Source organism: Octodon degus, unplaced genomic scaffold (genome assembly GCF_000260255.1).
Source record: "Octodon degus isolate 3935 unplaced genomic scaffold, OctDeg1.0 scaffold00158, whole genome shotgun sequence".
NCBI classification, from domain to species: domain Eukaryota; kingdom Metazoa; phylum Chordata; class Mammalia; order Rodentia; family Octodontidae; genus Octodon; species Octodon degus.
In genome coordinates, this window is record NW_004524734.1 from 4,681,567 (window position 1) to 4,694,337 (window position 12,771).

General features: G+C 44.6%; 1 protein-coding gene across 2 annotated transcripts in view; it reads left to right on the plus strand.

Moving 5' to 3' along the window:
- The window catches only part of Uchl1 (ubiquitin C-terminal hydrolase L1), a 12,296-nt gene extending 621 nt beyond the window's left edge, over window positions 1-11,675 (plus strand). The window contains exons 3-9 of one of the 2 annotated variants that reach the window (XM_004642653.2): window positions 82-210; window positions 2,830-2,980; window positions 6,425-6,510; window positions 6,589-6,636; window positions 7,338-7,404; window positions 8,359-8,417; window positions 11,251-11,675. In XM_004642653.2, the coding sequence (XP_004642710.1) occupies window positions 82-210; window positions 2,830-2,980; window positions 6,425-6,510; window positions 6,589-6,636; window positions 7,338-7,404; window positions 8,359-8,417; window positions 11,251-11,337 (627 nt within the window). In that variant the 3' untranslated portion in view covers window positions 11,338-11,675. Of the gene's footprint in view, window positions 1-81; window positions 211-2,829; window positions 2,981-6,424; window positions 6,511-6,588; window positions 6,673-7,337; window positions 7,405-8,358; window positions 8,418-11,250 lie in introns of both variants that reach the window. The other variant, XM_023702813.1, reaches the window with a different exon arrangement.
- The last annotated feature ends 1,096 nt before the right edge of the window (window positions 11,676-12,771 follow it).

The window sequence follows — 12,771 nt, forward strand, 5'->3', positions numbered from 1 at the left end:
GGCGCGTGCAGGCCCCGCCCCGCGGCCGGTGCGGGTGACCGCCTGTCCCTGGTGCCTGGCCGCCGGGTCTCTTCCACGCAGGTGCTGTCCCGGCTGGGGGTTGCCGGCCAGTGGCGCTTCGCCGACGTGCTGGGGCTGGAGGACGAGGCTCTGGGCTCCGTGCCGGCGCCTGCCTGCGCGCTGCTGCTGCTCTTTCCCCTCACCGCCCAGGTAGGGAGTGGCGCCCTGGATAGGGAGGTCTCTGAGCAGGCACAGTGCTTCCAAACTCCCAGGCTCCGGTGAGGCAGGAGAACGCCCCTCGCCCGGCCTGGCCGCCCAGACCTGGCCCGCCGCCCCCTCCAAGGGAGGCAGCTGCTTCGCTTTCGTGGTTACCAGCCAGTTGGGCTCGTCTTCACAACGTCCTTAAGTTTAGAATTGAAGAGCCCAGTTATCCTAACTTTATCATCCCAACCGTTTTGGGAAATAATCCACACTATTTATGAGCTCCCTTGAATGGAGACTTTATTGAGCTTTCTGCTTTGGAGGATGGCTGGTTTTTTCTTTTGTGGAATTGAAGCCTGTCCTCAGCTCCTTGTCTGGTTCCGACAGGCTCTCCTACGTATGAAACAACTGAGGGAGCTGGTCTGGCCAAGTTCTGGCAACTGGACAGGGTCTCTAATTCACTCACCTCCACTGCCTGGGATTCGCCCAGGTGGACCTAAAAGATTCTCCCTACCTTTCCAGCCCTGACAGCAGACCATGTTGAATCTGCCTTTTAAAGCTGAATTATTTGTGCTGGTTTCCGTGCAAGATGCTTCTACTACCTTTCTTTATCTCGCCTCTCTGATCATGTTCCTAAATGAAAAAACTGCTTGTTACCTTGGAGATGCCTTTTCGTTTTCTTCAGGTGTTCTTACTCCTACAAATGGACAAGGGTATGTGTGACTTAAGCCTGAGGATCACATATGCAACACTTGGCTGGGGTATTTGTTGCCTCCTGTATGGAGGAGGAGTGGACCCCTGGTAATTAACATAGCATTGTCTTCCAATGCTGTGACTTGGAAGTGGTTGGAACTGGCTTTAGCAAAACTTAGGGCATTAGCATTTGGGGTATTATTGCAAACACAGGGAGGTTAACCGAGCAGCATCCTAAGTCTGGGTGTCCTGGAAGCATTGTGAGCCTAACCCAAGCTGAGCGTGAAATTCCAGGCTTTCCTCCTACTAGATGGGAGTATTATTGGTTAAAAAACTTACAGCTGTTTAGAAACTGATAGTTTTTATTTCCAAACGCCTTACGAGTTGCAGCTCACTGTGAGTCACACTAGCTTCCTTGACAATGTCAGCCAGCCTCCTGTCTTCCACTGAGCATCTTGCTGGGCTTTTTCATCAGAGGAACCATAATGACTTGGAGGTTTTGAGCAGCACTTAGGCAAGGCCTTTGGGAGGCAGTGGTGTACCAGGATTGTCTCTGAAAGCTCACTGATCTTTTGCTGGCTCAAGTGGATCTTTTTAGAGAACATTCTAGTGTGAATGGCTTATGTTTTATCTTTGGCTATAGTTCAACCTGTCCAATTTACTGAGCACCTACTCTGCTAGAGAGAATGCCTACTGGACAAAACACTGAAGCAAATTTAAAGAAAAGCCAAAGCATGGATTGATTTTTAGCATTGAACAAGGCAGTGCTACTTTAGAAAGCACTTAATTTTGACCAAGGACATATGAAATCCTAAATGAATCTCTTCTAAACCATTAATTTTAAACATTGGCAAACTACAGAAATTTCACTAAGAGTGCAAACTATCATAAAGGAAGGTGTTACCTTGTTGTGAAATTTTATCTCAAAAGGTGAGAACTCAACAATCAACCAAGTAACAACAATTCAAGGATCTAGTAGACAGGAAACAAGCACTCCCTGCTTAAATTGATCCATGGGATGAAAGATCTTATTCTGTTAGTGCCACAGAGCAAGCTCAAATTTCATCTCCACACATAGTAATGCAAAGGTACTAGGATTGGAAATAAGCTTTGGATGTTCTGAATTTTTTTTATGGAAAATAGGCATTTCTGTAGCACTAGCATCAGCTTTTCACCAAAATCATAAATTCCCAGGTCTTTAAGCTCATTAGTGAATTCTCAGGCTCATGGAATCACGGTACAAGAAACTAGCAGCTGATTCTCTCCCCTGATGACTGGTATGTCCCCAGATTAAACTAGAGAGCTGGGAAGGACAAACTAATATCACATCTTGTAGGGTGAGAAGTTTTTATATTTTATCTCCCAACACCCTAGGTCAGTTGTCTTTCTTCAAAGAGGGGGAAGAGGAAATAATTTCTTTTTGCTGTCCTCTTTCAGCAGTTTATGCTTGTTTTGTTGATATTTTTGAAGAGATGTCTACTTGTACAGAATAGAACATTAAGAGCAAAGTATAGATCAGCTGATGAGATCATTGGGCATTAAACTGGTCAAAGCTTGATCAAGATGTCTTTGAAATACAGTCACAAGTGTTCAAGGAAGAAGATAATAAATAAGTCTGTTTTCTAACTTCCTGGTGCCCTCCATCCCATGCTGGAAGGTTGCAGTGGGGTGGTGTCTAGACACAGCCTTGGGCCTAAGCCAAGGCAGGGACTGCACTGCAGCGTCAGGGTGGAGTCTGAGAGCCTCTCGGAGCCCTTGTGGGTGGAGAGGCAGACAGGCCATAGTCTGGGTGCTGGCCAGTGTCTTGATTGAACCATGACTGCTTGTCCCATATCCCACTTGGGTTTTCACTGAGGTCGTGCAGCCCGCTGTGCTTCCATCTGCTCTCTGCACTTGCCTTTGAAGATGTCAGATTTCTTTTTTTTCCCTTCACAGCATGAGAACTTCAGGAAAAAACAAATCGAAGAACTGAAAGGACAAGAAGTGAGTCCCAAAGTATATTTCATGAAGCAGACCATCGGAAACTCCTGTGGTACCATCGGACTGATCCACGCAGTGGCCAATAACCGAGACAAACTGGACTTCGGTATGTATGTGTGGCTTCTAAGGTTGATTCTTCTCCATGGAAACTTGAAGCATGGAGTTCAGAAAGCACAGTGAGTGGACTCAGGCCTCAGCTCAGAACCTAGGTCTGTTTAGCAGAGTCACTGCCTTACTTTGCTTTTCTTCTTGAGTTGGTATGGTGGCACACACATAATCCCAGCCCTGGGGAGGCCAAGGCAGGATGATCACGAGGGTGAGGCCAGCCAGGCTATATCATGAGGTCTTGTTTCAGAGTTTAAAACAAAACAGAACATCTGAAACCTGCTTAGTCATGGCTGCTCCTTATACAGATGCTCACAGAGTGAATTCTACTATTTTCTTTCTTTTGAGGGGAGAAAATTCATCTTCCCTGAAGCATGGTTGGGTTGTTTTCCAGCCAGATTAGAGGGTGAAGTGCCAGGCAAGCTCTCCACACCATGTCCTCAGCTTCTCAGGCATGAGGGGTAGGATAACAAATGCAAGGGATGATTCATGCGGTGATTCTCACAGGCTGCTTCTACTTGATTCTCATCAGTTCTGGAAAGTTGGCGATGAGGCAGAGGCAGAAAGGCTTTGCAACTGACCTTTTATTTTTCTGGCCGTCCTAGGGATCAAACCCAGGGGCTCTCCACTGCTGAGCTGCATCTCTACAAAGATCACCCCTACCCTGACACTTTTGTTTTGTTTTTGCTTTGGAGATAGAGTCTTGCTTTGTGGCCCAGGCTGGCCTGGAACTTGAGGCAGTCCTTCTGCCCTCAGTCTCCTGAGTTCTGGGATTGCAGGCGTGAACCACCATGTCCACCCCCCCTCTTTTTATTTTGAAATGAAGTCTTGCTAACTTTCCAGACTGGCTTCCAACTTGCCTGCCTCAGCTTTCTGGGTAGTTGGGCTTACGGGACTGCGCCACTGTGCCTCGCTAGTGCCTGTTTTCTTTCTTTCTTTCTTTCTTTCTTTTTTTTTTTTTTTCGGAACTGGGGATTGAACTCAGGCTCTTGCACTTGCCAGGGCAGCGCTTATTCCACTGAGCCATCTCCCTGGCCCCAACTAGTGCCTGCTTTCAATGGTTCTGTGCCTCATAGGCAAGGGGAGGGACAGATCTGCTTGGGGCAGGGAGTAGGAAGTTCCTGTAGGGAGGTGTTGCAGAAACCTTAAGATGTGGCTGAACAGATTCAGATCAAGGGCTTTGGCCCTCCTGTGCAACGAATGTTGTAGAGAAGATAGGAAAAACAAGTTAAAGCCCTTAAAACTGGCAGAAGTATAATGAACTTGTATTAAATATATTAAAGTAACATGGTCATTATGTATCACTTAGGCCAAGACCCAGCAAACTTTCTTAAATGGCCAGTGAGTAAATCCTTTAGGCTTGAACTGCCACATGATCTTTCTGTTGTAACTCTGAATGCCCATAGATAAGTTATAAACTTATGAAGTTGGCTGTTTTTGCCATAAAACTTACTCTGATATTGACAGTAGCTGGGGGAGGCTGAGAGTTATATAACTTCAAATAATGATTTATGCTGTTGCCTACAATGGGGCCAAAGATAGAGGTGGTGTGGTGTCTCCTATGTAGTCACAGATACTTAGGAGTCTGAGGTAGGAGCATTGTTGAGTCCAGGAGGTCAGCATCAATTTTTTTTTTTTTTTTCTAGATTTCCTTTTCTTTTTTTTGGTGCAGGGTCACACTACACAGCCCACATTAGTAGTGATCCTCCTGATTTCTGCCTCCCAAGTGCTGGGATTATAGGCGCATGCCACCACGCCTGGACTTCCATCGCGCTCAGCACACCCAGGGGCGGGGCTGGCACGGCATGCGGAGCCAGGGATGGAACCCTGGCTCCTGCACTTACCTAAGCAAGCGCTTAGTCTTTTGAGCTATACTGCCGGCCCTCAGCATCAATTTAGGCAACATAAGAAGACCCTGTTTCAGAAAAAGGGGGAGCCGTGTTGGAGTTGGGGATTTAGCTTAGTGGTAAAGTACTTTCCTAGCGTGGTTACATTCCCAGCACTGCCAAAAATATAAACATTTCACACTTAATTTATTTTAAATAAGTGTGACCAAGACTCCTAGGTGTGCTTTTGAAATGAAAATAGCATGTCTGGTCATAAATATCCAGACCTCATACAAGTTGCTTTTTCAAGTAGTAACTTGTGTGATTAAAAAGCTGTAGCCTGATATTTTCTGTTTCTTCTGTAAAATCTTGACTTTCCCTGGGGTCCAAAATTTCTGAGGTTGGATGACTATGATTCTTTCTTTCTTTCTTTCTTTCTTTCTTTCTTTCTTTCTTTCTTTCTTTCTTTCTTTTTTGACTGTGATTTTTTTAAACAATGGTAACACAGGTCAGACTCACTTTTACTCAGAGCCTTCTTCCTAGTTAAGAGAAGTCCTGTCCCAGATTTTTATTTTCCCGTGATGGGGACCAAATCTAGGGTGCCACCACTGAGCTATGTCCTCAGCTTCTTCAGATTTTGAAGTGGTCCTCACTTAGCAAGGTTGTTAAAATTTAAAAAGTTCAAGCTGAGGTCTTTTGAGATAAAGTTGTTCTTGCTATAGCTCTGTGATGACTGTGTCCTAGACTTTTCCAGCCTGAGCAATAACATACTGGTTATACCGATAGCCAGTCTGTTGTTTTTAAGCCAGACCGTGTGGGTCTTCAGGTCTACTTGAGATCTTTGCGTTAATGTCCCATCTGAGTAACTAAACTGCTCAGGTAGAATTTTCTACCTGAGTTTTGGTTGGAGAACTAATTAGAATGTTACTCTAGGATCATAGATAGGATGGATACATTATTAAGTGCCTTGGATACAGCAGCAGGCTGGGCAGCCTACTGCTACCTTGAAATGAAAATAGCTTATCTGGCCATGAATGTCCAGACCTTCTAGAAGTTGCTTTTTCAAATAGTGACTGTAGCCTGATCCTTTCTATGTCTTCTGTAAAATCTCACTTTCCCTGGGGTCCAGTATTTCTGAGGTCCGAGTTTTTTTATTTTATTTTATTTTCTTTTAACCTGTTTTTATGGCACTAAAATCTCAACAAGCCCATGTTCCAAGTGGGTGAGTCTGTCAGAAAGTGATAAGAGATTAGCGAGACGGGGGGAAGTAGAAGGGGAAGGAGCTAAGGTGGAAGGAACCAGAGGCCAGAAGGAGCAAGGTACCTTGGGTAATAGAGAGCCTGCCTAGCTTGAATGTGCTAGCTCAGGGTGTTGGCGAAAGAGGCTGGGAGAGAGGGAATAACTCATCTTCTTCCCTGGAGGTCACATGGAAGATTCAGATCGTTCAGGATGGCTGGGGAGATAGCTCAGTAGAATAAGTGCTTGCCTGGCAAGCGCAGGGTCCCGAGTTCTATCCCCTGTACCACACAGATGTTCAGGATGACCAGCTTAAGGTGGCAATAAATATGTTCCTATCTGCATTGTTTGTCTCTATGCTAGTATGTGCGTTTTCTCTCCAGAGGATGGATCAGTTCTGAAACAGTTTCTTTCTGAAACAGAGAAGATGTCCCCTGAAGACAGAGCAAAGTGCTTTGAAAAGAATGAGGTAAAAAGAGAACTTGGAGAGCAGCGGGTTGAACTGATTCTGGAGAATTTTGGGCTAATTTCTCTCTCCCTTCCACAGGCTATCCAGGCAGCCCATGATGCTGTGGCCCAGGAAGGCCAGTGTCGGGTAAATGCACACACCAGTCCTGGCCGGGCAGCTCAGGTGCCACCCATGCTCTCACTAGGACCTTTGCAGGAGTCTTTTTATTGGAACATAGCAGATGTTGCCCACCCGAGCCACCTAATCATAGAATCAACCCAGATGATGCTTTGACTAGATCTGTTTACCAAAATGACTTCAGAAGTCACACTGGCAATTGAAGTAGTTTTTCATAGTTCAAATCAATAGTATTATGTTTAGAACAAAATGACTCCTAATAGTAACTTCTCTCCTACTCAATGAGTTCTTCTCTCGGGCTTTTGGGGAGAATAAGATACTAGCAAGACTGGCCAGTTGTGGCAGGATTAAATGTACCATACATGTGAACAGGGTCCCCTGTCATCTGCTGAACTCAAGTCAGAGGCCAGTGCCCTGATTACCGTGGGTGACTGCGCCACGCCCTCGGCCTGCCCTTGAGTGAAATGCTTACCCTCCCAAACCCTGCCTTTACTCTTCAGTTTTTACTGAACTTAATAATCACACCCTCAGAGTTGTCCAGACAGTTCCAGAATTTCTACTTTAATGGTGTTAGCTTCCAGACTTGTATGCAGGAAATATCAGCTAGAATAATTTTTTAAAAATAGCCATCCTAGTTGAATTGTGAATTTATTCTTAACAAGATCCTCTTCTCTGATACTCATTTTCAAAAACACACTGACTCTCTTCAGGTAGATGACAAAGTGAATTTTCATTTTATTCTATTTAACAACGTGGACGGCCACCTCTATGAACTGGGTATGTATTGCTTCGTTTTTGGAATCCAGTACAGTTGCATGCGTTCCTTTGGACTTAGTTTATCTTACAGGATAGATGCATGACTTTGTGGTACTTGGCACATCATTGTTCATGAAGCCAAAACAGGGTCCACTCAGGGGCCCTGAACCTTTTGTCATACCCAGGCACTTGCAGAGCCAGATGAATGGCTCCCCTCAGGCACTTGGAAGGCCAGACGAATGGCTTTAGGCCCCACCCAGTGAAGAGGATCCCTCAGTGAGCCTTTTCAAGGCAGCAATGCTCAGATTTTTCCCTTTTCCTCCCCTTCACCGCCCTTTTCAGACGAGAAATACTTTTAGGACAGGAGCATCAGTGCCTGAATATGATCTTTGTGCAAAATGAATTTGGAGTGATTTTTTTGGGGGGATGGGAGCTGGCTCAGTCCACCCCAGGGGTGGGGCTAGGCAACATATGGTGCCAGGGATCAAACCTTGGTCCCCAAGCAGGTGCTTTACACCGCTGAGCTATCTAGCCAGCCCAGGAGTGATTTTGATAAGCTGGCTTATGACACTAAGGAGGAATTTCCATCTCTAATGGAGAAACACTTGGAGATGTGTTGTCTCAACTCGCTGTGGGCTCACTGGGGCAGAGGAGACTTGGGGGCAGTCAGGAGTCATTAAAGGGCAACTTAGACCTCAAAGGGCTTGTCTTTCCCCTCCTGGGACCCCATGTGACTTTTGCTGTTTCTTCCCAAAAGATGGGGGCACAATCCCCTCAGTGTAGTGGACTGGGTTTGTGTGATCTCCTGGGCTGTAGATTAGATGAACATCACTGTGGCCGGTTGCTTCCTACCCACACTTGGGTAGGAGTGGCAGTGGTGTGCAGAAGAATCCAAAACAGTCCCCCTGGGATGGATAGGTGCCATGGCCAGGAAATGGCCAGGGGAGACTGATAGGCCTGGTTGCTTTGTTCCAGATGGGCGGATGCCTTTTCCAGTGAACCATGGCACCAGTTCGGAGGACTCCCTGCTGCAGGTAATCTTGGGCACCCCTCTTGCAAAGCCACCACCAGGCCTCTTCAGCCACATTGTCTGAAGTGCTGATACTGTTGAGTATCATCAGCCTCAGTTGTCTGGGTTGATAGCAGTCCTCACAACCTAGGTATTTTAGTAATTCTACCTGCCTCATTTTATAGCAAGTTTTTTCAAACAGGATCCTTTAAAGGAGCCCTGACTAATTTGTTTCCATGTGCTGCCTTCTGTCCATAGTCAGACTTAGCCTCAAAGCTATTGTGTGGCTCCATGGGGGACTAAGATGTCCATTGTTTTCCTGTCATATTACATCATCAGGAAAGACTCAGGTAACAGCCCCCGTGCCTGCCTTAATCCTCTGCAACTGTGGGATCTGGCTCAAACTTACAGGTAGTTTACTATGGATTTGGTTGCTAGGCAAATATAGCTTTTTCATCCCAGATGGTTCAGTGTTAGAGAAGCAGAATATTAGAGAAACGCCCCCCACTAGGCTCCCAGGATCACTGTGTAACCCTCCTGGTACAGCGACTACAGACACCTCTTGATCCTTGACAGGGGTTGGAATTCTGCTCTAGCCCTTTCCAACCTAAAAGTGAGTCTCTAGGATGCAATCAGTTTTTGCTGTTTGAAAGGAAAATTGTGTATGATAAAGATGCAGAATGCTGTTCTATTAAGATACAACGGCAGTCATCATGGCTGATCTGTTTTGAGTGCCTGGAATGTGCACATTGGGCATGCACAAAGTTTTTCTGTAAAGAGCCAGACAGAAAAGATTCCAGGCTTTGCATGGCTAGTGGCTTTGTTGCAAGTATTAGATTCTGTCGTGACTGTTCCCAGGCAGCCTGTGTACAAGGGAAGGCATGTAGCTGTGTTCTGCAGTGGTTGTGTTAACAAACCAGGCAACAAGTTGGGTCAGGCCCACAGGCTCCAGCTTGCTGACTCCTGGGCTAGAAGCTGTCCCAAGTAAGTTCTGTCTTTTGTGGGATCTTTTCAATGATGTTATGTGGTGGGACTTCCTGGCCTCTCTTACAGATGAGGAAATGGGCAGAGATTGTCCAAGATTATAAAAGGCAAAACCAGCAGCTGTGGTGGCTCATCCTTGTAATCGTAGGACCGGGGAAGCTGAGTCAAGATGATTGCGAGTTCGAGGGCAGCCTGCACTACATAGCAAGATCCTAGCTCAAAAAACAGACAAAAAGTCCCAAATAAGAACTTAATTAAATAGCAGAATAGTGGTTCTGCCCTTAGAGTTTATACTCTTAGTCACTGTATGTACGATGCAACCTTGCTTTATAATGAAACATCACAAGCCTGTTACCCTCAGGCTACTAGTGGACCAAATTGTGCCCCTCTAATGTCACTTTGTGCAGACATAAATGGAGATTAATGAAAGCCAGTTCTTGGTACATGAGAGGATACGGGAATGGTAATGTGACATGGAAAGGGGCTTCGAGAAAGGAGTGATGGAATTTGTATCAGAGGTAGATAGCAGATGTAGAATTCCTGATTAACCCAGTCAGGGGAAAGACTAAACTTTTAAAGTAAGTACTTAAGATACACACTTATATCCGACCCTAGACTAATACCATAAAAATGTGCCCACATAGAATACCAAAATCAGGTGAGGTGTGGGTAAGGTAAATCTTGTTTATATAAATAAAAACTAATTTCTATAATTGGGATCTCATTTAAAATTTAATGACTCTAAAGCATCATTTTTAACAAAACTTACATTAAGTAGAACTGGCTTTGTATGGTCAAAAGCATTTTAAACTGTCTAAACTTACACACTAAGCCAATTATTGTTAAACTGGTGAGAAAATACATAAACTTAGCTCCAAAGTATGCTAAACTTGAATGAATTGGGTCCTTACCCCTGGTACACAGAGGAAGCAGAGCTGTCTGTAGGAAGTGGCTTATTCTCTGCAGGAAAACCCTAATGGTGTCAGCACCGTGCAAAATACAGAAAAGCGCTTTAGGGAAGTGGGTTTGGAATAGTAATATATTAAAAATTCTGACAGAGAACATAGATGTCTGTCTGAACCTCTCCCTCTTTTTAAATGTAGTTCCAAAGTAGAACTGAAACTGCATTGCAGCTGGTACTTTAAGAGATAAACTCATTACTGCCTTAGTGATTTAGGGGCTGAAAGTCCCTCAGCTGTTTTGTATTGCACAGTATTCTCTTTCATCTGAAAAGTTCTTAGATTTAATATAGCTTGTGGTATAATCTTTCCACTCGGCTCTTTACAGATGGAACAGAGTGATTGATACTGATGATTCCAAAGCACTGAAGCCTAGAATTTGGCAAATACATTGAGATCAGTTTTCTGTTACTGGCCCTTGTAATCTAGGTTCTAGAAGTATGACGTGTCACTCCATAAATCTTAAGAATCTATCACTTGTCTGTGCCTGGACTATACCAGGTAGACTTTAAGACTATTTTATAAAATGTTTACTTGGGAAGACATTTGTCTCTACTTGAGATTCTGAATTAGGAGGACTTTTCTCTATGTGCCCTAGAAGAGAGGTCAGTGTTGTGACTATTTACAGCTGAGGAAAAGAATGTCCATGGTTTCACTTTATTGTCAAGCCAAGTACAAGAGAAGACCAGAGTCATATGGCAGAAGTGGTAGAGTCAGAGCTTCTGATGTGACTCCTGTGGCAGCTAAGGTCTTTCCCAATACCCGATTTTTGCCTCCAGGATTTCAAGGTTTGTGAGAGATTTAAAGTTGATCAGGGTCAACTCTGAGCATCTGTGGGCCTTAGAAGTGCTTTCCCTTTGAGATTTCCACTTGGAGCTGTTTCATGCTGGGTATTAATGACATCCCCTCTTTTAGGACGCCGCCAAGGTCTGCAGAGAGTTCACCGAGCGCGAGCAAGGAGAGGTCCGCTTCTCTGCTGTGGCCCTGTGCAAGGCAGCCTAGGTCCCAAGAGAGGGCCCGGCGTGTTCCCCTCTTTCCTTCGGTGTGAAAGCACACACCTGCCCAAGCAGTCCTCAGCGCTTGAGTGCGTGTAAACACAGCTGCCACCTTGAGTTCTACAGACACACTTTTCCCTCCACCACACCCAAGCACTAGCAGAGCTCGGCCGTTGCAAGCTGGGCTTGCGTGCGCTTCAAACCAGAAGCGTTTCCCCACTGTACGTCTGGGACCTCAGTATCTAAAGCTTCCATGCTCCTTTGGTTTGTGTCTGTAAGTTAAGCCCTTGGATGTGGTTTCATTATTTGTGTTTAAAGAAATAAACCTTTTCTGCTGACAAACAATAAGCCTAAACCGGTTCTCATTTTCTTTTTACCTTCCCCCAAAGTATCTCAAATTAACGTGATAGTACTCTATGAATATATTGTTTATAATATAAGCAACTCATGTAACACAAGAGAATTAGCATGAGATTCCTCATTCATCTTCAGACTTTGTTCTATGCATTTATATTCTTACACGTACCTATAGAAAGTAATTTTTAAGAATTCTGAATATTTTAAAGAACAATTTTAGATTCATCAAAAAATTGAAGGTGTTCTAGTATTCCCATAAGCCCCTCACCCGATTTTCCTTATATTTTTGTGATAGTGTAATGTTATCAGTGAAGCGACAGATAGTAATTGCAGTCCCCAGCTTGCTTGCTTGTATTTCCTAATAGTTGAAGGGTCCCTTTCAGTTCCAGGCTATAGCTTCCATAGAGTGCCTACTGCAGTAGGCTCTTTTTGGCTATGTCAGTTTCTGTAATTTGTTTTTGACTTAGATTGTAAGGTGTCCCTTGAGTGAGGTTTGTCTGATGTTTTCTTACTGGTTGGAAGGAAGTCTCCATGCAAAGCTCACGTTTAAGGAGTAGATACTTGGGCTGTTCTTAAGAGCAGAGTGAAGACACCACCTACTTGGAATTCTGTTGCAAAGCAGATTTGTGTCCTTTTTGTCATTTTTATCAGTATTACCATAATCAAATACTTTTACCCAAATTCATCCAGCTTTGGCCATTGGGCACTATTTCAGTCTGTTCCTATGTTCCTTTGATGTACCCCAGTCAATATATATATATTTTTTTAGTTTCTCAGCAACTCCTTTCTACAAATTTTTAAACAAATGTCTCGCTGGGCATGGTGTTGTAATCCCAGCACTTGCAAGGCTGAGGCAGGAGGATCACCGAGTTCCAGGCCAGCTTAGGCTATGCAATGAGTTAAGGTCAGCCTGAACTATGTAGCAAGACCCTGTTTCCAAAAACCCCCAAACCAAATGTCTTAACATTTTTATTAAATCTTTATAAATAGGGGCTGGAGAGATGGCTCAGTGGTCTAAAGCACCTACTTAGAACAAGTTTAGCAAAAGCATCAGGGACCGCGGTTCAATCCCCCAGCACCACAT